Consider the following 25,035-nt stretch of genomic DNA (forward strand, 5'->3'; position numbering starts at 1 on the left):
GAACAGAAGCTGCCAGTAACACCGAAGTGTTGGATACTTTTATTAGCAGGACATGCATATATCCCTGAAAGACTAGACACGCATTTCACTTGTGCTGAGCCCCTATAGACCAGAGTTTTTCCTGAGGTGAAAGATATTTATAGTGTATTGAAATGTGACATTTCTAAGCTCTGTGGAAAATCAGGACTGTGGGTCAGAAGGTGAAGCAATTAGTGAGTGTTACTGCAGGCATGTTAGTTTCCTTTCACATACTAAGAAAATAGAAGTGATACTTGTGAGGCTTAGATTTCATTTCTAAAGGCATGTGTTAGGATCTAAGAATGCTAAAAATTACTCTTTAAATCTAGACACTTTGAATAAGAGCTTTGGACTACCTAGGGTGCCCAAATAGCATGGTTTCCCCTCCTGTTTGCCTGTCTGTGCTGTTAACAGGTGGCACTCCATGATAAAAGAAGAAAAAAGCCTATAACCATTACATACAAAAAAACCTCTGAAGCCTCACACCTGACTGTTATATATGAGATAGTTCCATTCATTTTTGTGTAACGCTCATATTAATGTTTCACAGAGCAAGTCATTTATATTTTTAATATGTATCTGCTGTTGCTGCAAATTTAAGGCATATGTTTAATGCAGTTTGCATTGCATCTGCAGAGGCTAGGCCCTGTGCTATATTTTGTCAATAGTTTGCCATGATAACTCAATTCTCATTAATTTTTTTGAGGAATTAAATGGCTTAATTGTAGTTTAAAAATACACCAGGAGCTAATACAAAAATAATTAATTTTCCTTCATTTCAGCGTGCGTTGTCTTTTAAACCTAATAGAAAGCAAAACGGTGATTCTACTAAGTGACAAAAAGAACGATGTTGTGATTTAAAGAGCACGTTAGGCAACACTGCAGTTGTAATGTGTGTGAGAAAGTAGTAGCTATGAAGGGGACATAATGACTGAACTGAGCTTTTCATTAAGGCAGATGTTCGTTGTCTGGGTTTTCTACTGACAGCTCATGTGTCTCTCCCGAGTGTGTAATCTTGAATAAAGGCCCAGTCTTGCTGGGAGTTTTTAGGTTTTTTAAATAGAGCCTTTGGGGACTGCTGTACTTCACCTTCTCCTCAGACGAAAAAATTTTGCCCTTCCGACGGCCGCCCCGGGCAGAGACCGGCCCCTCCGTCAGGTTGCCCACAGCCTATGCCTACCTCTGTTTTGGCAAGCCAGTTGCTTGGCTGGCCAAGCCTCTGCAAGCTAGAAGAGAAAATTTCCTTAGCGTTGCCTTCAGCACCCTGGCCCTCTCAGTTCACTTGCCCGGTCTCCCCAGCTCAGCGCGAGGAGGGTCCGCCAAAGCGGGTAAGTGTTTGATGCTGTGACAACAAGTGCTGCCCTGTCCAGCCCCCGCCGGAACACTTCAGGAGGAAGCTGGCTGCCTGTAAGATGCACCGCCATTTCCCGTCCTGAGAGGTTCCTGTGAGCTTTCTCAGACCCAGGACAGGTTACATGCAATGCCTGCTTCACCTGTTTTATGTTGCATTGTCTGCTGAAACTTGATTGAATTGCCTGGACACTAAAAGCCTACTTTTAATAAGGCAGAAAGCAGAATCTTTTTTTTTTTTTTTCTCTTCCCCTAGGGGATGAATGTAGTGAAAACAGGAAAATAAGCTTCATACATACGTTTTGGAGATTGCATGCCTGCATGTTTGCTTGTTTCTAAGTAATGCTCGTGCCTTCAAAACCCTGAACCAGTTCACCCGGGGATTCCTTACTCCTGACGGGGTTGCTGCCTGGGACATCCCACTGGCTGACTGACACTCTGCAAATGCCTTGCGAGCTTGCCCACCACCTGGATTTCCCCGCTTTAAATTATGAACTAGATTTGGTTACCAAGGCAACTCTGCTCACTGACCTATGATATTCTCTTGAAAACACTTTTTAAATTAAATTTAGTGACACCTGAACACAGTTAAGCCTTTACTCTGTGGAGGTTAAATGTGCATCTAGTATCAACAAAGATGGTATCGTTTCTGTACACAGAAGTTGAATTAGTCTTTTCTTATTTTTCTTTCTTTTTCTTTCTTTTTTTTCATTTTCTGCCTCCCATGTATTGAAATTCTTGTATCTCCTCCTCCCTATGTCACCTCTCACTGCCAAAGTATAAGTGCAAAATGCTTAAATGCTTACTTACACATGGGATGCCTGGAAAGTACCATTTCTGCCTCTGCTTGCATTCTTAGCAGTTTCAAGGATAGAGACACCTCTGTAAAATATGAGAGAAAATCAATCTGAAGCTGCACAGAGAGTATAATTTGGAGCAGAATGGCACAAAACTTAGTATACAGAAACTGTGTAAAAATGGGCACAGCGGCTGTGTACCTTAATTTTATAAACAGACTTAAAACCAGTTCAGATCCAGTGTGCCATTTTCTGTGTTGCAGCAAACTCGGAGATCAGTTTAAAATAAAAAAAAGTTTTTTAGTGAACCAGTGTGTCAGAGATGAAAACTGAAGTACAGATACTGTCACAATTCCTGGATTTACATGCAAGTCCAGTTGTGTCTCATAGCCACATCAAGAATACCCTGCTCAGCCATCAGCTTTCCCAGAATAGAAATCCATAACCATCTCCCCTTGGATTTGAAATTTTGGCTGCAGCTTCCCTCAGTGTGGTGTGAGCACTCATAAAATGCTGTATATTCAGAAAGAATTATTTCAGATAAAACTTCTCTTAAAACAGTGGGCTTAGTTGTTCAACAGCAGCCTGCACCTCCACCCTCCACTGGATTTCTTCATGCTCGTTCCTGTGTTCTCTATACTGTGCTAAAATAGCTCCAGCTACTTCTTCCTATGTCCCCTCTGACTGTTCCTCAGCATAGGGAGCCATACATTGTTGGTTTTAATTCTGTTTTAAAATTGATTGTTTCAGTTGTGGCAACTTGCACTGGAATCTGTCCCCTTCCCCTCTGCCCTTTCTACAGGCAGCTGTGGAGAAGTTTCTTTTTTAATCCATTCAGCCAGTTTCTGACTGTTACCCTGTGTGTATAACACACATATAATTATAGTACTTTTTGGGTACTCCACAAAGCCATAAAATGTATGACGATTCAATATAAGAATCTTCTAAATTTCTTTGATTCTGTAGCTTTGTTACACACAGAGAGGTTTCATAAAATGAAGCGAAGAACCCATTGGCTTTCAGTCCCGTGTGGCCTTTCAACTCCCTCGCTCTCCATGCGAGTTAAGCGCTACTTAGGAAGGGTTTATCCGTGCTGAAAGCAGATACCAGTCCATACACCCTGCTGCTCTGTGCACTGAGGCCAGGCTGTCGTGAAGGCAGCCCAGCTGAAGCAGAAATACAAAACTGGGGACATATGTTAACTAATGATATTTCTGGGTTCTGTAAAACCAGATTCAGCCTTACAGCTGCTGAATATGTGTGTTGAAACCTTATTTATTGATACTCTTTTGTTACCTTCAGTCAGGGATTGGTTGTCCCTTAGCTGGTAAAAGAATGAATAGCATTCAGGATGAGAAGCAGCATTGGTTAATGGCTCCTGTTAGCAGGTCTTGCTGTGTTTCAGAAATTTGCACATTTTTCTGCTCTATTTGTAGGTGTTCTGTTTCTGACACCAAACGTGACTGACATTGAACATTATTCTTTGCTTTCTGTTGATTTGGCCTAGAAGATTGTCATGACAATTGTGCTTTCTCTTTTTTCCTTTCTTTTTCTATTATTATTATTATTATTATTATTATCATTATTATTATTATTATTATTATTATATACCTTGCTGTTACCGCTCCTGGGAAATGCTTTTTTAGGACATGTTGAGTTGATGTCCCCAAAGACCATCATCCTTGTTGAGCTAGAACATTGCACTACTTTCCTTCAACATGATTGTTTTATTGGAAACTAGGAAAGAAAAAAGTATAAAGCTTTGCTTTTGTAAGCCTCAGACATGCAAACATTTGTGTGTTTGCTTTACTTTAAGCCTATGGGCAGTATTTGAGATTCTAATTTATTAAATACGTACTTCACAGTAAAGGATAATTCTGAAGGAAGCTAAACATATTGCTCTATTTGTGGCAATTCCTTCCAGAGGAACTATTTGTTTGGCCTAATTCTAGGTTGTGCTCACCATTACATGTAAATGGTTAAACAGAGGAGAGTTATTATATATAAGATTTAATTTTACAGGAATTCAAAATTGTTTTACAGGAATTCAAAAATGCAATGTACATGTTTGGTGGTTAGAGAGTATCCACAGGGCTTCCTCATAGCATGCATTCTTTTGATTATTAGCGTTTTTAGAAGTAGGTAGGAAGAATTGCTTCCCACAGCATCAAATACATTCCTTCCTGAAGAAAGGTGGATGAAGGTGACTGTGCAGGTGCTCTCACTGAGGAAGAGCAAACAGTTCTATTTGAAGCTAACAGAATATTTGCCTGTGTAGCTGCTTAACATTTGGAAAAACTGGAACAGAGGTGTGTGTTATGAATAACAAAGCAAAGTCAAAGTAGGTATTTAGAGAAGGAAAAGTGCAATCACACGAATCTCCTCAGTAGCTCCTACTAACCGATTAATGCTAAAGGTAGTAGAGGCTTCCAGGGTGGCATGGTGTTGGCATCTTTAGAGTGAAAGCAGTTCTCTTACTTCAATACTGGATCTGTATGTTGTCATGAAACAAATAGGAAAAAAAATGGAAACTTCAGGTTTGCCAAAAAAATGTATTATACAAGGGGTCGCTTCCCTGGAAATTTTCCTTTCAGTTACAAAATAGATATTTCTGTAAATTTCCCAGGGTCCTGGAGCACTTCAGTAGTGCTTGTGTAATTAGACACTGATACATTATTCCAGCAATGTTGTCTTCCCCTGGAAGACTTCCACTCAGAATCTTTTGTGTAAGTGTTAGGGGAAAATATCTTGAATTTTAGTTTGGAAGCAAATTATTATTACTGAATATTAGCTCTGTGTATCTATACTTGTCCAATGTTGACTTAAGCTCTTCTCAGATGAGAGAACTAGCCTGTGTGTATGTTGCCTTTGCTGCATACTGTATTTTGGAGCACTGCACACAGCTCGGCTTCCCATCAGACTTCTCTGGATATTGGCAATTTCCAAACTGTACCAGTTCACAGCAGTTACATGGTTAGTATAATATCATATTCTTTGGTGTCACAGGTAGAGGGATTTTCTTTAACAGCAATTGCATTTCTACATCATAATACAAGGTGGAATGTTTTTTATGCAATAGGGATTACACACAGTGACAATTAAGACAGATACTGATGCCATCTTGGCAAAGCTGTTCCAAATGTTTCTTTTTAGATAAGTGTCCTTAAGGTCCAGGCCCTGTGAAGGGAAGGGGGAGTGAGGGTGAAGACTGAAAGACCAAATGTATGGGAGCCCCAAATAAATACAACTTAAAATGTAAAAGCTTTCCAATTTCTTCTCAGATTGTGAACGTGTCACGGTTAGTTGGTGTTGATAACCCTGTGGAGCTGATCTATTTTGTGGAGGACCAAGATGGAGAGAGACTCAGTGCTCTGAAGTGCTCAGACCTGATGAACAGAGTTGATATCCAGCGGGCTGCAATCATCCTCGGATACCGCATTGAAGGCACCGTTGCACAGCGTAAGCCACACTGATGCCAGCAGAGGGAGACAGGAAGGGTGACATTAGCTTTGGAGATTATGGCACTGCACAGTGACCACTGTTGCAGTGTTTTGTTCTTGGGATGCTGCAATTTTGACACTCCTGAGGAAATGAATTTTAGCAGTCTTGCAGTGACCTATGTGGTGTTCTTTTGCTTCTTGAAGACTCTGCTGAGCTTGGAACAACAGGGTCTTGAAGTGCAAGCCTCACTGCATTCACTTTAGTGCTTGTGCTAGAAAAATAGTGTGCTAGCTAGATACCTTCTTGCCGTTTTCATCTCTTTGTGCTAGTCCAGTATTTCTGTACAGCTTATCTTGCCCAGGAGCTTGCACAAAACTCATGATTGTGGGATGGGAGGGCGTGAGAGTGAAATGGGTGTTTCCTTTAGCTGAGTAATGGAAGTGAAGTTTAACCCAAGTCACTATTTTTTGTTTGTCTGAATTATCGTTTCTGTGAGTGAAAGATGTAGGCTAATGTTAGTTGGGGCATTTTGGAGGGTATAAGCGAAAAGAAACAGTTTATTTCCTTCATTGAATATGATTGACCTTGTTTTTATTTGTTTTTCCATCACTAATCTATAAGTAATGTAATCTTTTAATAAAGATTTTAATATAAAAGTAATGTGATCTTTTACTAGATACACATCAGAATAAATATGACAGGTCATATAAAGTCATATAATGACTTTATTCAGGAAGCTTGGTATATAAGTAATTTGCAGTAAGGAGTGAGCCAGAAGACCTACACAAAATTTCATGTTATGATTAGGAAAGAAATTTGAAAATATTTTAAAACAGTAACAGACTTGTATATGATCTACAAAATACCTCATTGATACGAATGTTTAATTACCTTTTCTGTTTTCTGTGCAATATGGAGGCATGAGTTACATTGTACCACCGGGTATTTTGCCCATAGAACTAGCACGCATCTGATTTTTAAAATTCTCTGCAGAAAGAAAACAAAGAAAATAGTAATAATGGGACCATCTGGATGTGTTTCTACATTTTGTCCCTCATTAAAATGGTAGTTTAAAGATAGGTCAGTAGCTCATATACGTCTGCTTAATATCTGTTAATGGACTGTAATATTGGTTAGACAGAAATGCAAAAAAGTTGCAAGAATAAATTCCCTTTACAAAACATGGTATAAGTGTTGAACAAACTTCATGAAGTGTTTATAGCTTATTCTGCATGTTGAAACTTTGGCACATCATTAGAAAGCTCTTTTAAGAGCTATGGAATCATAGAAATTTTTTTTAAGTGTTTCTTTTTATTGGAAGAAACTAGATTAAAAAAAGGTTATTTTTATAACAGAAAATGTAATGTCATAAATGAGCTGTCAGATGTATAAAATATAAGAATTATAATATTTTCCTTTTAATTTCTAGGTTCATCATTAGAATGGCTATTAATAAAAATTATATATAAAAATAAGATTGCATAGAGATACTGTTTTTAACGTGAAAACATAATTTTAAGAAAGTGCATCAGTCTGACTAGAAATGTATTACTGCTGTGGTTTTTAGTCCCACATATAACCACTATGCAAAATAGAGCAAATGAAAGTTTTGTTGATTCTTGCAGTTCACTTTTTACATGCATGACTGGTTTGATTACGCTTTCCAGTAGTTTTTTCTTCTGTTTGGGGCTAAAGGATCTTACACACTGACAATGAAACAGAGAAAGGAAACAAAGTAATAAAAAATGCGGAACTATACACCTTGGGGAGGAGGGTCTTACTGATTTCAAATTGACTGTGATTTATTGGTGGGGAAGGTAACAAAATATATAATGTGTAACTAAAGAGAAGAGGCAGCTGATAATACTGCTTAAAGCAGGATACCGGCAATAAGGTTGGAAAGTCCTTCTCACCTTTGTTAGTGGTAAGTCATTTTTCTGGACCCGTTTCACTCTGTCAGCTCAGTTTTGGGTTACAGAATGATGTGGCAGAAGTGTATTTTCATTAGTAATTTAAGCACAGGTCTTCAGAAGGTAGGCCAGGACAATCGATCATCTGCCTCATGCTTCCTGAGCATGACATACATTAGCTTATAAGTGGTATGACATTTCCTGTGATGTGTGGCTGGTTTCTGATAAATTCTTTAACTACCCTTTACAAGAACATAAAAATACATAACCTTGAAGTGTCCTCATTCAAAAATACATAACCACATAAAATTGCTGTCTGCCTTTTAACTTCACAGCTGTGGAGAAGCTGAAGGAGTCCACCTCAGAGTCACAGAATAGCAACCTATGGATTATTGTTGGTGTGGCAGTCCCAGTTGCTGTGGTGCTCCTGATCGTTATTATTTTATACTGGAAACTTTGTCGAACAGACAAACTGGAGTTTCAGCCAGACACGATGAGCAACATTCAACAGCGACAGAAGGTAAAAGGGGAAGCTGTGCTGAGAGGAGCTTGAGTATTCTGAGCATAAATGAATGTGAGAGTCTAGGGAACACCTAGCATCCTTAAATAGCATGTGGAAACAGTTTCAGAGCCTTCCAGTTTAAAAAACAAAAGAAAAAGGAAAAAAGTCAAATGATATTTGAAGTGAAGAATCCCATAGTGTTTTATTTGTTCTCCTAGGTATATGATGCTGCATTAGATAGATACATCTTTCTGAAATGTGGGCACTGAGGCTGAAAGGAACCTTTCTTTATTGTTTCATTTCAAGGCTTTGGCTAGGACTGAATAAGAGGAAATATACTGAGTGTTTAATAACTGATCTTGTTTTCTGCAGAAAGCTAAATTTTTCTTCGGAGATCTTCTGCTATAAACTAATTTGACAGCTAAACCGCACCATCCGTTATAGCTTATGCTGGAACTAGAATTTGCTATAGCCTTTTCTTGCTGCTCCGCGTTCTGCCAGGGCTCTTGTGTTGCCGTTGTGAGAGCCTATTGCAGGACTAGAACTTTAATTGGTGGATCTGCATGAAACTGCATGGGTGAGCGTGTTGGCTGGAGTGTTGAAGGACTGAGTTAGGATGGTGAGAAATTCAGTAGTCTGTCTCTTTCCTTCCCAAAATGTAAATTAAAAAATATGTGGTCCAGGATTTTCACAAAGGATGTATTCAGTAAAAAGAGTGGAAAAGTGACTAAATGGTTACAAATCCTACTTTTCCTTTTTACAACTGAAGAGAACTAGTCTGTGTGTCAGAGATGCTTATTACTGACTATACCTTCAGAGGCATTATTAAAGGCAAAATAATCTGCCTGTGCTAATCCTCTGGTACTGTAGTCATGTTCTTGTACTGTCACCTCATGTTCAGTCATACAGTTTTCTCCGTAACAAGTCTTGTCTGTACACCATGCTCTCTTTCAAGATAATTAATGATGTGAAAGATGAGAGAAGCAGAAAGCGGTTGCACTTCCAAAGCAGCCAGAACAAATCAATAGTAACTTCCACTTGTCTTGCCACTGCAGATTGAGTGTCAGAATCGAGGTCGGCAACAAGTGGTACCCTTTGATGAACTTCCCCCCCAGTACCTTGTTTCACCTGTGCTGTGGTAACATGTAACACAGAAGTTCCCCACAGTAGTTTCAGCTAATTTGAGAAGGGTCATACAAAAAAGGCGAGAGGGGATCATTACCCTTGGTACACTATTTCATCACATACATTTTCAGTACCTCTCTGCTGTCGCAGGCTTTTTGTAAGAAAGCAGTTGGGTTGGGTTGACTGTAAGGCCAGAAACATCTTTCATAGTTCTACTTTCTTTTAGGAAAATGGCTCAGTTGGTTTTCTCTACTGCTTCCATAGTATTCTTCATTTTAATCATTCATGAGTCAGAAGCCTTGAACTTGTTTGTATGCAAGTCTCATTTCAGTTCACCTAGGGAGCCTGTCACTTTGCCTTTTTTAGGGAAGTCACTGTGAGCAAACTAGAAAGAACCAGTAAGGACTAGTCCAATCCTTGTGGCGGTGGATGTCTCATACATTAATACTAAATGAGGTAAAGAAATAAAAAGTATCTTAAATTTTTATCACTTAGCACATTAACAACTGGCAGAACCTACTTTGAAAACCGATTTCCTCCTTTGCCCAAGATCCAGAAAAAACGTAGTACTCTGGCTTCCTTAGCAGCAGCCTGTCTTTGGGCTTTCTTCATGTCTTCAAACAGTGGGTTGGAATTCCAGGTCAAAATAGGGCATATTTAACAAGCACTGAAGACCCCCACACAGTCACAACAGAGTACAGATGATTAGGTCCTGCCCTTCAAAATTGTTAGTGTTTTTTATACTTTTTATTACAGTAATTGCAAAGAAATGATCAAAGGAGTGAAATCATGTGGTCGGGGATTTAGGTCTGTAAATAAGCTCAATTTAAAAATGTACTCAGGCTCCCCCTTCCTCACCCCAGCCACAATTATTTCCATTCCATTTTTACAGAGCTTGACTTTGGTACCAAACGAAAGTGAAGCACTGCATCTGTAAATGGAAGGATATTTAGGTTAAAGATCTGTGTTTTTCTCTTGGAATCAATATTTCATTGGTAAAAACCATAAAGATGCATTTATAGTGCTAGCTCTTCTCACTTCCATTAATCTTTAAAAAAATTTTCTTTTAATGTAAATATAGAAATGGAACGTATAAATATAAAAGTATTTCATTAACATATGCATGGCATATCCATACTGGAAATATAAGACAATTCTTTTCAACCATGTAATAAGTCTACAAGGTGTTTCGCACTTGAAAATGTGTGTTGGTTGGAAGATAAGAAACTGAGACACCCTTTTCTTGTTCAGATGAAATAGGATATCGTACTGCACTGGTGGATCTCCACAGGTATCATCAGTCTTTTTTTCAGTGTGTTTAATTAGCCATTTTAACATAGCAGATCAGTGGGCAGCATAGTAATCTGTTAGAATTCACAGTAGCATCTGATAGCAAATTATGTCACCTGTGACTTAAAAGCCTGGAACAAGGTTGGGAGTAGGGTGAGAGGAAAGCCTGTTTGCTTCACGCTGCTGAGGAAAGACTTTGTCACTAAAAGGCTGGTTCCTTGAAACATCAAGAGAGAACTTCTGTAACGTATGATAATGCAGATTACATAAATAAGACATAAGTTTTGCAGGAGCTTTTTATTCTCAGTTTAGTCTCTTTTACAAATTCGCAGTCTTCTCTTCAGAGAGGTGCTTTAAAGACACTAAAAATTTTCCTGGATTCTATAGCCTTATATGTATTCTAGTACCATCTTTTCTTTCTTCCTTCCTTTCACTTAATCACTTAACTCTGGTTTTAAACTCCTGCTTTTTCCTGAAATATTTTGATATGCACTCAGACAATATAATTATTTAAGTTTTAATTTTAATCTTCTGTATGTAAAGGTTTACTTTTACAGAGTAGGTATGATTTCCATGTTCCTATGACCACCATTAAAAGTAAGTCATAAGGTGTCTCAGTCTATTTTCTGGTGAAGCAGACCAGAACTATCATCTGTTGATAGTAAGACCCTACATGCCTTTTGGGTGTGCCCCGAGGGTACACCTCAGTGAGGTGAAGATCACCAGGTAGTTGTCTTATGCAACAGTTCAGTCATACTGGCCAGCGTACCATGCCAGCACAGTTAACCTGCTTTGGTCCCTTATCTGCCCTGTGGACACCCCTTTAGAATATTTGGGTCACAGTCCCTTACTTGTGACTGTCAATAATAGCGTATTTCGCACTTCAGCAGGCATAGCTGTGTTGAAAAAATATTCAGATCCTGCGGTGACAACCCATAAAAGTACCCAAGATTGCATCTATATTTATGTGCCATAGCAGCCCGGAAGCTGGGCTTGAGTCCAGGTTTGCTGCTTGTCCCCACCCTCAAGGCCAGGTCACTCTCAAAGATAATACAGATAATAGGAAAGAAAATGTTTCTTTTAAGGTGATGACGTGGGCAGGGTAGAGTGTATTCACTGAAGGCCTGTTCTGCAGATTGGGTGTACCATGCCACTCTACCAGTTTTTGTTCTCTCCATCTGGCCTTCTGGTTTCATCACAGGATCAGTATCTTGCAGACAGGATGGCGTAAGGGTCCTTCTTAAAAAGGCTCATAATGTTATCTTATGCAAAGGATATATAGAGAGCCTGAACTCAAACAATACTAAGGGATGTTTTAGTTCTGGATAGTCTCAGAAGTTGCTACTTAAGTGAATATAAACATAAATACATAGGAAAGAAAACTTTGTGGGAACTGATGCTAGCAAAACAAAATTCGAAGATAACGTAATAATTAAGAAAAGAGGACCTCTGATTAACGAATCCATCCCTCTGCCTCAAAGCAGGATAACAATACCTGAAAAATATTAGGTTACCTTTTTCATTCTGGAGATTAGATGGGGAAAACATGCTTAGATCAAAGTTATTTGGACCCTTTTTAAACTGGGAGCTAAGGGAGCAGGTCAGAGCAGTGAATTTCTATGCAAGATTCATTGGTCTGTGCAAGGATAATTCTTTTCGAGGTGGAACTAAGATACTTAAAGGGTATATTAAGTATTCATGACTTGTTCTGTAAGCCATAGCATCCTACTGGAAATTCACCTTGATGTCATCTGGGTTGTTGCATTGGATAAAGATGTCTTTGCCTTTGGAAGTAAAAAGATGCATAAGTGGCATTTTTAAATTACAGGATTCTCTCTCTTGCCATTGCATATATCCACCACAACATTGTCCCAGTCTGAGCTTTTTTTTCTTGCAAAGAAGCTATACTTTTTTGTGGGCAGTTGAATTTTTGCCATGGGTTATTTTTCCTCCTGATGAGAAAATGGATAAATGTCTTTAATGCCCAAACCATCATTCTGCTCTGTACTGGACTACTGACGTTTTTGTGCAAAAACACTGTCAACCCCTTTTTCTCTTCCCCGGAGAGAAAGAAAAAAAAAACAAACATCCTACATATCATCTGTAATGCAAACAGAGTTGGCAATATTATTTCTTTCTCTATGGACATCCAAAATTTAAGATGGAACCTGGTTCACTAGGGATTTCACTTTCCCTGCTGTGTACAAGCGTTTGGAGAAAAAATGTCAAATCCTTTGCTAGGACTTTTCATAGGTAGTTTCAGCTCTAGACAGTTATTCATGGAAAGGCTCCCTGCCCTAATGACAAGAATCTCACACCTGTGGACAAGCTCATTGATGGTTTATTTAGAGGGTCTTGGATGTTCTCCTATAAATGCTGGGCATACTGAAGTCATTGCCTTTGCAGCGCTAACTTGGACTGAATTGCTTACTCGGCTCCTAGTTTTTCCAAGGCTGCATCCTAAAGCCCTAGGGGGAAAAAGCCTACTTCTCCAGCCAGCAGTTGCTCCTCTCTGGGGCCCTCTGCACGCCACTGTGGTTCTTAAAGGCTGAACACATCTCTCCAGCTCAGTGCCCCTCCTCTGTGTTCACGCGTGGGAGAAGTGGGGTGGCTCAGTCCCCACAAAGCTTAGGACAAAGCATACAGTACCCCATCTTCTCCTTGAGCAGTAGCGCAGATAGTGTCAGAGCTGGAGGGCTGCCAGTTTGCGTCGTGTGCCAGCAAACTTCAGCTAATGTGTAATCACCTGGGGACTGTTACCAGTCCTTGCGTGTCTGCTCTGATCTGTACTGCTTCTGACAGCCAGCCAGACCTCCATGTGTCGCTCACGGTTACAGGTAATGAGTCATGTGTTCTGCAAGGTGTCTGAGGGAGGCTTGTGTGGATTTTTATTTTTCCCCCCAAGCAGGGACATCTCATATCCGAATCTCATGTGTCAGGTGTAACTTTACACCTCTGAATTGCGAGTTTTGCTTATTATTGTGTATTCAGTTGACTACCTCTTGGATGTTCCCAGGATGAAAGAGGCCAGCCCTGCTGGAGGCTAAATACTAGGCTTCTGCTCCTGGTATAAAGAATTCTTGTGATGTTTTGACATCCTGTAATGCTTTTGTTCATCTGTATAATGTGGAGGCAACAGCTCTGCATTGCAGAATAATTCCAGTCAAAAGAGACTCATGTTAAGAAAGGCAGCTGACACCAATCTTATAAAAACTACTTGAAAACTGACATGAGTTTCTGCAAGAGATTCATGTTCTGTGCCTACGGTTTGCATAACAAATGTCATCCATTTCTAATAGTAACCTTAACTAACTCTCCAAAATGTTGTCTTTTTGGAATTGGCGTACAGGTTCTGGTGCTTCGGAGTCAATAACTGGATTCTAACAAGGAACACAGTATTCAACATCATAATTACTTCTTAACAGTACATTTCTCTGATGGCAATTCCTCTGCAAGAGCTCTTTTGTGGAAACTCTTCTTCTGTAATGAGGATTAACTATTCACAAATTGTAGAAATAAAATACCACACTTAGATATAAGAAGTAAAATGTCTCCAGCTGCTTTTTTACAGACATTTGAGTAGCTGTCCTGAGGTCAGACCAAAAGGCCAGCTAGCCCAGGTGCCAAAAGCAAAGCCTATAGAAGAGGAGAAGAACAGGGCAAGTAGATGTGATGCTTTGCCTTGAGTAACTTTTCAGCCTCCAGTTATTTGTGGCTAAGGGACTTTCTCTAGAAGTGGTGATATTTAGCAACCCTCAACAGATTTCTCTTCCATGAACTTGTCCGGTCCTTCTAAACCCATCAGAGCTGCTGACAGGGATTTCCACAGCATGTTATACAAAGAATCACATCATCTATTTTCATTTTGTTTTTATCCTGCCACCTCCTTGTTTTCTGTGATTCCCTCTAGTCCTTGTATTGGAGGGGACAGTGAACAGCTGATTCCTAGGCACTAGCTCCTTGCCAGTCCTGACCTTACAAATCTCTGTCATATTTCCATCTCTATCATCTCTTTTTCCAGATAGAGGAGTCCCAGTTTTCTTATCCATTCTTTTGAACTGGCCTTTGAAGGAACTGCTAGCCTTTGAAAAGGCTAGAACATTTTCTAATTCTTTTCCATCCTTTTTGAAAGTGCGAGACTGCATATGCTATTCAAAACGTAGGTGACCCATGGATTTATAGAGTGACATTTATATAGTGGCTACTTTTGAAAAGCAGTTAACCAAAAAGAAAAAGAATCCATTTTCAAAATACGGGTAAACTTTATACTGCCCTAAACATAATGTTGGGGAAATAAATTCTGTCTTTCCTAACAAAAAATGATAGTTTACTGTGGAATTTAGCTATTTTGGGAACAAGGAAATGGGCCAATACCAAATCATTGTTTCCTAAGGTTTTAATGTTGCTACTCGCTTGTAGCTTCATTTGAGCAAGCAGATTATTTCTGTAGTATATATGAATACACTTTCTTTCTGTGTGCATTAAACCCTTTTTAGATATATAAATGTGTTTAAGTCACTGAGCCCAACAAGATACCAGTACAAAAATAAATGAAAATTGCTGACCAATGCTCTACCTTAAAAGTCTGTTAGCACTTTTCTCATCATTTGCGGAGTGGAAGTGTTTCTGGACACTATTGTGTATGTGCTCTGTCCAGGTGGTGAGAGCTGTGTTATGAATGTATTCTTTTGCTTCACAAGTTGAGAAAAGAGTTTCCCTAATTTATAATTTTTTTGATGTGTTGTGCTACCTGTCTTAGAGGTTGCAGTTGATGTCGGTATTGTGTACGTGGCCTTGGAGGAGTAATTGTTTGACATAACTTATGGATGAAAGACTGGTGGAACCAAGACACAGCAGTGACCTGTCTATCCTATAAAGTTAGTGATCTTTTTCTAACTTACTCCTGACGCTTTCATCCAACCAGTGTGCAAAGGAACCTCACCAAACCATGATTAAGGTAGCATCCACCCTGCGGCATTTCTGTCTGAGAAGGAAGGCTAAAACTCTGTGTGATTCAGACACAAAATTCTGCCTGTTACAGCAGTTATCCCAGCAGCCTGTGGGCATAGATGTACTCAGAGTTACGGGTTTTCAACAACGTGATCCCTCTTGTATTTTGTGAAATTTACTGAGCTGTCACGGTAATATTTGTCTGGCAGGAAGAAATGCACAAAGGAGAAGAGGAGGGATGATGAAAATCTGCGTGAAGAATCTGTCTTAAGAAAATATTTCAGAACAGGTGTCTTGGGAATTTCAGGCTTTATAAAGTTTTGTAAGTTTGGGGGTTTCTTTATTTGTTTTTAATCCTACTCCAGGAACCAAATTCCTGAGGTGGTATTTTTTGTGGGATTCCTGCTTTACTTACTATTTCTTTGGTGGTGAGCGGTAAACCACAGTTTTGACTTTTCAGAGGAGGGAAGGCAGACCAGAGGCTGTACACTAGCCTGTTCTGGTTTTCCATGCCAGCAGTGGCTATACCGTGCGCTACTTTTCCCCGACTTGATGGTAGAAACCCGTGCAACTATAAGCATGTTTCTTCTCCACAAGGACATGTTTGGTCAACTGCTTTACCTATTCCCAGTAACTGTGATAGTTGACAGACGTGCTGTTGTGATGACAAACATGAGGCGTAATTTGTATGAAGAGGTACTTCGTCGGAGATGGGAAAATGGGCAGCATTTTGTACATACCACCCCTTTTTTGGCCCTCAGATCTCAAAGTCCTGTTTCTTTTTGAGATGGGGCTTGTCATAGAGGGTACAGGCTGTAACACAGCTGTAACGGGAAGGTGATGGCATCCCACCCAAGAGGCAATGTAGTGAACTGCCATTGCACATACACTTCTTTTTACGTATATACATGGTTATCAAGTGAAGGTATTTAAATGAAATTAGAGACCTTTTTTGGTTTGGTGCTTAAAAACATTTCCTAAACCAGCAGCAGTGAAGGATCCCTCTACACATTTCTCAGTGATGCTTGGTATTTTTTTTAAAGTAGGCCAGGAAAGAGTTTGTGCTGATGGCACAAGTTGGTTGCATCATATCCCATTTCATAGGAAATTGTGTCAATGGCACAAAAAGACCTTGAGAAATACCAATGGGTCTTCTTTCAGTATTTTGAGGGAGGCTATGGAGATGGAACTCTGCTTCTGTGATCTTCTAATATGCTTTTTTCATCCACAAAGATTTCTTGTGTCTTAACTCAGGTATGCGTTATCATTATTGAATCGCATGTATAATTTGTATGCATACTTTACAGGCGGTCCCTGGCTATGATCCCAAAGTGTTTTATGTTGAAGGAAAGCAATGTAAACAAAAATACAGAAGGTGTACTTATGTAAAGGATGGGAATGACATTAGAAGAATGAGCTGAATAAGAAAATGAGACTGAGAAAGGTGAACATGCCTCAGTACTTCTAAATTCTTATTTATTGGTAGATTGGTAGATGTTTTAAATATCTCATGGAACAGTCACTGCAAACAGTATGGATGAATGATCCTTGTGGGAGGAAGAAATAGGTGGCATCTTGCATGGGATAGTAGAAGCATGGTAAAAAAAATGAATTAAAATTAAGAAGACCCTAGCAAGCACACTAGCAGCTGCAAATAATTGTCCTTACTGGTGCATCATGAGAGTAATGCAGTGAATTCACACTACCTATGCTATAGTGCCCTGGGAGTATGGAGAAGGGTTTGGTGGTGTGAATCTCAGATTGTGGAAGACAGTTTGCAATGTTTAATAGCTTTAAGCCATCCTAAATCAGCTGACTTACATCTTCAACCCACATTAATTTTAAGAACAGTGATTCTCATTGCCTTGCTGCGTTTAAACTAGTAGACTTGAAAACACTTTTTTTTCTGTAAAGTTTCTTTACTCTGTCATTTTTTTAGCATTCCATGTGCTAGCATGTTAATAAGGTCATAAGTCAGCAGGACTTCTTTGAAGAGATTCCTGTCCTGTTCATAGATTATGTACCAACACTGAAGTTTTTTTTTTTAAATCATGCTTAGCTGCTTTGTTTCCTTAGAAATGTATTTTAACAGCCTCTGCTCAATGCGTCTAGCTCTACAAGGAACAAGGCAACACTGTGGTATAAAATCAATAAAAAATTGTCTTAATACAGTATTCTTCATATTATATCCAAATTCAAATGCCGCTTGTAGGAACTACAGGAAGAATACTGAGTAAGTGTAATTTTTCTCTTCTGCTTTTTGCTGAAATTATTCACTGACCTGTATGTGCAGTATTTGCTTTCTTGAGAAAACAGATTGTTGACTTTCCTGGTGTGTGTCTGCATCTAGCAAAACAATCTATTGGCAACCATGTTGTATTTCTGTAACTTGAACAATACTGAAACTATTAGCTGCTTTCATGGAGTAAGTCTTGACCAAGGTGCACAGACTTTGTAGGCTTCTGCAGAAATTATTTGATTTTTCTACGAATTGAACTTCAAATACTTTTTTTTCTGTAACAACAGAATTAAAGCACTGTATTGACTTACCAATCTGAAATCATCTTCCCCTTAGATTTCAGCAGGTTCTATATTTGTATAATAATACAACACCTTACGAATGCGGTAGTTTAGACATGTTCATTTTGGTGGTAAGCTTCAGAGTAGTTTGTCTTTTCCCTTTCACAAATATATAAAGATAAAACAAATTAAAACCTTCTCTAATAACTTACGTTTAAAACAAGAAATCTTTGCTAAAACTGGTTTTGTGCAGTCTTAAGTAAAAGCATTTGAGGCTGATAAAAAGAGGCTCAGTTTCTGCACCTAAACAGGTAGCGGTATCAGCACAAATGTGCTCTTAAAAAGAGATTGTATTCTTTCCTTGGTGGTGGTTAATTTATGAGTAGTAGATGACAGATCCACACATGGTATTTGACTACCTGTCGGAAGATGAGCAGAGGTCATCCAGTCTGTTACATTACATAACTTGATATAAAGAAAAGGAAGAATGCGGCAGGTAGCACACAGAAATTCTTAAGAAAATGTAGGAAACCTCTTCAGTCTGGAACAACACTAGTCATTCGTTCCACTAAGTCTCAGTGATTTGACCATCTAGTCTTGCAGAAAGCAGAACTGTGTTTGTGTCCTTCAGACACTTTTCACTGAAAATGTAGATTTTTGGTTAGTGTCAGTTCTCAGTTAAAGTCATAAAGTTGCCATGGTCTAAGAGGTGAGGTATCAGCAGTGTAGATTTTTTTTTTTTTTTTTAAGAAAACGAAGTGGGTTTCTGTCAGTGTTGTTTCTGCAGTAGTAATTATATTAGTATTTCTATTTCTCAAATAATGGGTATTATTTTTAATAAGTTGTTTTATCAATTTTTTCATTGAGGACCATCTTTTCATATTCAGTCAGGTATCATGTTTTATATATATGTATTTTCACATTATATTTTTCTATCATGTTTTTTCATTCAGATGCGCAAGCATGCATATACACACATGCATACAGTCTCTCATACTGTTCATATATTGGCTGGAGCTGATAGTGCCAACTTAAGCTTTTTTTAGCAGGAGATATCTGGAAATGTTATTGTTTGGCTGTACAGAACTCTGCAAGATTTTAATCATTCAGGCCGAAGTTTTCCATTCAAGTATCAGTTTCATACTGAATCTTTTTTTTAAGGTAAGAGCAGCTTGTTCTTTCAGAGATCAAGGTTAAGAGAAAATAGAGTGCTCTGTCCAAATTTTAAAAATCGTTTTGGAGAAGCTCTAGTGCATATTCTCAGCCTTTGGGAGTGCAGGGTGGGGAAGGAAAGGGAAGAGGATCAGAAGGTTGTTTTGTGTGAGGGGAATGCTTTTGCTGATTCTGTGGGGAATCGCCCGTTTCTGACTAAGTTTTAAACCTTTGGGAAAATGTTTGCATATGATTGACAGAGACTTGTTAGAGGTTTACCAGGTGAATTCTCATAGGATTACACCTGTTCCACGGATATAAGCTCTGTAGAGCTGTACCTTAAAAGCTGAGAGGGTTTTTTCTCTGTTGCTGTACACAGAGGTTGTTACAAGGCCAGGTAAAGGAATAAGGAGCCTCAGGTTCTTGGATAATGTAAACTGGCAGGCAGAGGGAGAGAGGGGCAAGAGGGCAGGATGGAGAAGCTGGTTCTGCCTGGCAAGGAAGAGTAAGACCAGATAAGCAGTTTAACTGGCTGCAACTGTAGGAAAATAGATGGGATGGATATCCTGGTTCTACAAATAACATTCTTATATTCTACGCAACTTTGACTAATAGCAGAAGGCCCGGCCTGTGCCAAGGATCCAGCAGGGTGGGAGAGAGCAAGAGGGATCCTGTGGAAGAAACTAATTTATGATTTTGTAACTCAAGACTCTATTGCAATGCCTATGCATGAGAGGATCCAGTTGTGATTGTTCAGACAATCTTAACTATGCCATTTCTTATAGTGTGAGTGTTTGTTTTTGCAATACTAAAGTCTTTTAATTCAGCTTCTCTGTGGTCTGTCTGCAGATAAACATTTGTGCATAGGTGTGCTATGGTGTACATACATGTACACGTAAATATATCTGTTTCCGTAACTGTGCTTAGATAAAAGGTTATGTTAGACTGCAGCTAGGAATAAGACTATTCAAAGTTAAAAGATTAAAAATTTATATTTTTGCATGTTGCTTTACTCCCCAGAGGGTTTACAAACCCAGCATGCTAGAGTTAACTCTAAGGTACGTTGAAATGCATGCTTCAGACATGCAGCAATCTTAATAAAACCATACTAGTAATTCCAATATTACTAGAATGTTTGTCTCTTTAATTGTCCTTGCCCACCCCACCCATCACACTATTCAAAAAGGAGTAGTAATTTTGCAGGTTAAGTCAAGGGTGCTTAGGAAAGGGTAGAGTACCACCAAATTTTTTTTCGTCCTTCACCCAGCGCATGGTGAAGACTCTCATCATCTTTGGAGCAAAGGGGCTGGAGGCAAAGGAGGGGAATATAATGAAGTAGAGGAAGTGATCATCAGGGATCAGCAGCAGGGCTGTATAGGCATGAGGGTGGAGAATGAAAGGGTTGGAAGAAGGGAAAGCACTGAAGGGGTTCAAAGGAAGAGTATCACACACAGGGGTATCTTCAAAGAGAATAGACATAAGGACAAACAGATCAGAGGTGGAGGTGGGGTAACTAAAAGGTGTCCTCAGGAGTACTGGGGCGGGGGGGAAGCATGGAGGTTGGGGGTGTTTTTTTAAAGCAAGCAAGATCCTGGAGACAATGTTTCAACTCTGAAGGGAGGAAGTTTCAGGAAGGGTTCACTAGGTGGCTGTGACTCAAAAAATGGAGAAACAGTTACACCTTCCCTTGTTCTAGCTCAACAGTGCCTTTTTGAATCAATGGTTACAGTCATTTATGTAAGTTCAATAATTGAATCACCCATAATGCTGAATTGAAGGGACTGTTGTAAAGTCCAAGAAAAATGGAGTATAGTGGAAGACATCCAGATCTGTTCAAATAATAAGCTTACTCATTTTGTGAGAAACGAACTCCGAAACCATTCAGATAGTTGTTGGATTTTACAGGAGAGCTTTTATTGCCATCTACTGGTCTAAATAGGCAGTTTGCTCTACTACAACATCCCTTCTAAGAACCATTTGGAAAATGTTTGCTTACTGAGAAAATATTTTGAAGAGATTGTTTCAGAATATTCCTTAGGCAAGCTTATCTTTGGCATGACATCAGACGAGTCTGTTTGTAGTTAGCTATGTTGGCATGCCAAGCGTTATGAAAGGGGGTTCATTTAAACATCTGGAACCTGACGCACCCATAAACACACTCCAACACATGCTTCACTTTGCAGGAAATCAGCTCTAGGAACACACAGAAGGTTTTGTACGTGTGCTGTGCAGTGGGGATGTGTGCATGCACTTTGAAAACTGGAGTTGTCAACATTTCTTTCTACTTTCAACTTCCAAACTACATAAAATTGAGCAGGACTTGAAGAAAAACTTTTCTTAATTAGTTCTTCAGAATTTCTAATTACTCCAAAGCCCCAAAAAATCAGCAGGAGAGCTTGAAACTTGGAGGCTTGATTAAATTAAGTCTGAATCAAGTCATTGACATTTATAAATACAGTTTTGAAAATGAAAGGCCCAGTTCTATCTTTCTCAAGCGAGGTGCCCATTGAATCCATAATCCCTTAATAAGATCTCTCTAGGATAAGTATCTAATTTCTCTAAATTCCAAAGCCTTTTATATATTTTTCTGTCTATTCAGTATGAAATTTCTAAGAGCTAGATTTTCTGTTCTTTTCTGGAGGCATCCATGCTGGCTGAAAAGTCATTGCCAGGCTGCTGTATAACTCAGATCTGCAGAATATTTATCTTTCATCAGATGAACTAGGTGTTTGTACAAGCACTCACAGGCTTCTGCAGACTTGGGGATCTCAAATGAGGAAGATCAGCGGTGACATTATTGAAATTATTTAAACTCGTTTCACTCATTTTGACTGAAAGAAATTGATAGATGACCTGGCAGTGGTAACCATTTCAGTCCGTACACAGGTGTCTACGGCCTTGCACCCACAAGTACACAAAAAGCTCCTCACACAATGAATAAATCTGAAGAAATAGCTGGAAAAAGATGTAGCAGCAACAGAAGGCTATTTTTTTAACTAGATTTGCTGATTTGGAGTTTTAAACTGTGTATCATATACTGAAGTAAGATGAACAGACTTGTGGGGGTTTTATTTTTCTTTTCCCTGCAGCGCTCGTGTTCATTCCTGAGACTACCATAGCCTGACCATCCTCCTAGTGGCCATTGTTTGCAGATCTTAACCAAAGCCTTTGTACTCATTGTCACTCATGGTTCCTGTTTTTTGTCTTTCTTCTTCTCTCACAGCTACAAGCCCCCAGTGTGAAAGGCTTTGATTTTGCCAAGCAGCATCTGGGCCAGCACAACAAAGATGATGTCCTGATTATCCATGAGCCAGCTCCTTTACCAGGACCTATTAAGGATACTACCCCATCTGAAAATGGAGATGTGCCCAGCCCCAAATCCAAGACTTCTTCAAAGCCTTCAAAGACCGTTCGACACAGAGGGAGGTCAGTTCACAGAGATAAAACAAATTGTAGTAGATGACAGTTTATTAATGGCTGGCGATTACTGTATTTTTAGGACAATTTTGGTGGAAAGAACTGTACCAGAGCTCTGGGACTTGCGTTTTCAGTGGGCTGTCAGAGTTATGCCTCGCTACTCATTAGTACAAGGTTGTGAGAATTTAGGGTTCATTTTTCTCTTAAAGGCAAAATACCCATTTAAGGGGGGTATTTAAGACACTACTAGGTTGGCTTGTTTAGTGGAAACACCAAGTGTATGTTTTTTGATGCATTCTCTTTGTAGTGATCTCTAGCTACTAAGGCAATGGGTGGTCAAAACCAAATGAAAACCATTGACGAATAGCTGTGTGTTTCAATAATATTAATAGTGATCAATACACAATAAGTTGGAATTTCCAGAAATAAGCAGTATCTCCAAAATTCGGGGAAGATGCATGAGTGTTTTTATTTGTGGTTATTTGGTTGCTTTCATGCAAACCAGCTTTGGTCAGGAAAAGGAGTGATAATTTACAGCTGTGCAAGTGGAGAAGTGTCCATCAACCTTCAGTGGTAATTTCCTAACCTTTTCCAATAATCAAATGATGTGAATGTGTCTTGCTGGAAAGGATTGTGTTTGTAGGATAGGCACTGAAAATGCAATAAAGAAGGCTCTGTGCATTAAAAAAAAAAAAAGGGATAAGTGGGACGGTAATAGGTAGGGAAAAAATGGAGCCCTGAGGAGAAGAGTGCTATGATGAGTCACAAACAGCTCCTCACTGCGGAGCTCCTCTATGTTCCACTTTCCAGTAATTGTTCTTCCTCTCCCTCCCTCCCTCTCATATTTTTGCACTCCTTTGTCTCCAGCTCTGCATCCCCTGTGCTTACCTATGTGCTATTGCACAGTGGGAGAAAAAAAAAAACAACCAAGGGCAGAGTTGAATGAGCTTAGAAAGAAACTAACGGTGCTTCTTCCTGAGCTGCAGGTCTCTGTGACACAGCTTGCTCCTCTGCTCAACCTTCTGTGCTTCCTCTAAAGCCCCAGTTGTCCTAAGATCCTTGCTTCATCTTCCCCACATGGGCTTCGTACAGCTGAGTTTTCACTTTCCCAGATGCTAAGCCTGTCTTCCTAACTTCCTAAGGCCTTGCAAGTAGTAGACTACTAGTGGTACAGTGGAAGGTGGGCAAAACTGGAAAATAATGGCAGAAAAATTAGCTAACTCAGTTTGGTGTAGCTTAAATTAAAACAAATTAATATAAATCAGAAGGACAAGTGTTTCTGTGTTTTTTTTAAAAGTGGCCTAAGACGGAGATGATACTTAGGGCGAGGGGAAGGTATCTATATTCACGTGCACATAAGTATAAGAAAGAAATTTAAACTTGAGGCTGTTACTGTATTTCATCTAGAATAATTCAGAAAATGAAGCAGGGAAAATTTTCAGAAGCCAACATTTTAATGCATCCCTTGAAGACAATAATGAATCATTGATCAAATTTGGAACAAAGATATTTCCTTTTTTAATAGCATCTAAATTCAAACACTTCAAAATGTTTTCAAAAAGAGAATTTTCCTCCTCTCCCTCATCCTCCCTTAAGAGCAAATCTACCTTTAGGCTTAACTATGGGGATGTTACCATCATCTCCCTAACATGCTGACATGCCCATGTCAGCTTGAGATTTAAAACATTTATTCCCCGAGGCAGAAGTTGAAATGTGAAATGATAGCATAGTGTGTTATGTTGGTTTTAACTGTTTTCTGTTTTGTGAGGAAATACAGAACTCAGTTCATCACAATGCAATTCAGGACTGTATGTTCCATGCCAGGAAATATAGTGGTGATATAAGTACATGTTCTGTATCTGTAAAAAACAACAAACAAGAAAAACAACTGAGTTCTGAAAGCACAGCATCTCTAGGCTCCAGCTGGGAGTTGGACCTGTTATTTTGGCTTGAGAGGATACAACTGCATATTCCTCAGCACTTACAAAGAATGACTGATGTTGACTCAGCATTATTTTATGTTCCTGTAATTTACTTAATGGTAACTTAGGTAGGCTGAGGAAAGAGTATGAAGGAATAAAAAGCACAGTAAGGTGAAACAGAAAGTCAGTAGCAGATCTGGAAACAGAACTCCGTCCTTATACTCTAAAAAAACAAAGGTGATGGAGACAATAGCTCTGCCCACCCTCTCCACCTTAGAAAAGAGGAAAAGATGCAATGGTGCAGATCTGTAAGCTTATTGAGAACCATTTCTCCTTTTTTCCATGCTTTTTTTTTTTTTTTAATTGGGATGTGACTTACTAGTATCACAGTCCTGTAGAAAAGAATGAAAGACAGAGTTCAATTAACAGTGCCTTATTCAGGGAGGAAAAAAGGGGAGTTGAATTCGGAGCATTGCCTGCTGCAAGGAGTAGGTTTAACTTTCAATGAACTTGTCTGGCTGGGTATAGTTATCTTAGTCTGTGTACTCTAGGCAGGTTGATGTTTAGCCAAGACCCTCAGTAACTAGTTCAGATATCCATCTAGCCCAAGCAAATCTTCCACTTAAGAAGGTTAATGCACA

General features: G+C 39.2%; 1 protein-coding gene across 1 annotated transcript in view; it reads left to right on the forward strand.

Annotated features, from left to right (window-relative positions):
• The window catches only part of KIAA1549 (KIAA1549 ortholog), a 74,030-nt gene that overhangs the window by 24,547 nt on the left and 24,448 nt on the right, over positions 1–25,035 (forward strand). Inside the window, exons 8-10 of the mRNA XM_009587445.1 lie at positions 5,447–5,624; positions 7,852–8,036; positions 22,279–22,481. Coding sequence (XP_009585740.1) covers positions 5,447–5,624; positions 7,852–8,036; positions 22,279–22,481 — 566 coding nt within the window. The remainder of the gene's footprint in view (positions 1–5,446; positions 5,625–7,851; positions 8,037–22,278; positions 22,482–25,035) is intronic.

This window comes from Fulmarus glacialis, unplaced genomic scaffold, assembly GCF_000690835.1.
Source record: "Fulmarus glacialis isolate BGI_N327 unplaced genomic scaffold, ASM69083v1 scaffold10531, whole genome shotgun sequence".
In the NCBI taxonomy this organism is placed as follows: domain Eukaryota; kingdom Metazoa; phylum Chordata; class Aves; order Procellariiformes; family Procellariidae; genus Fulmarus; species Fulmarus glacialis.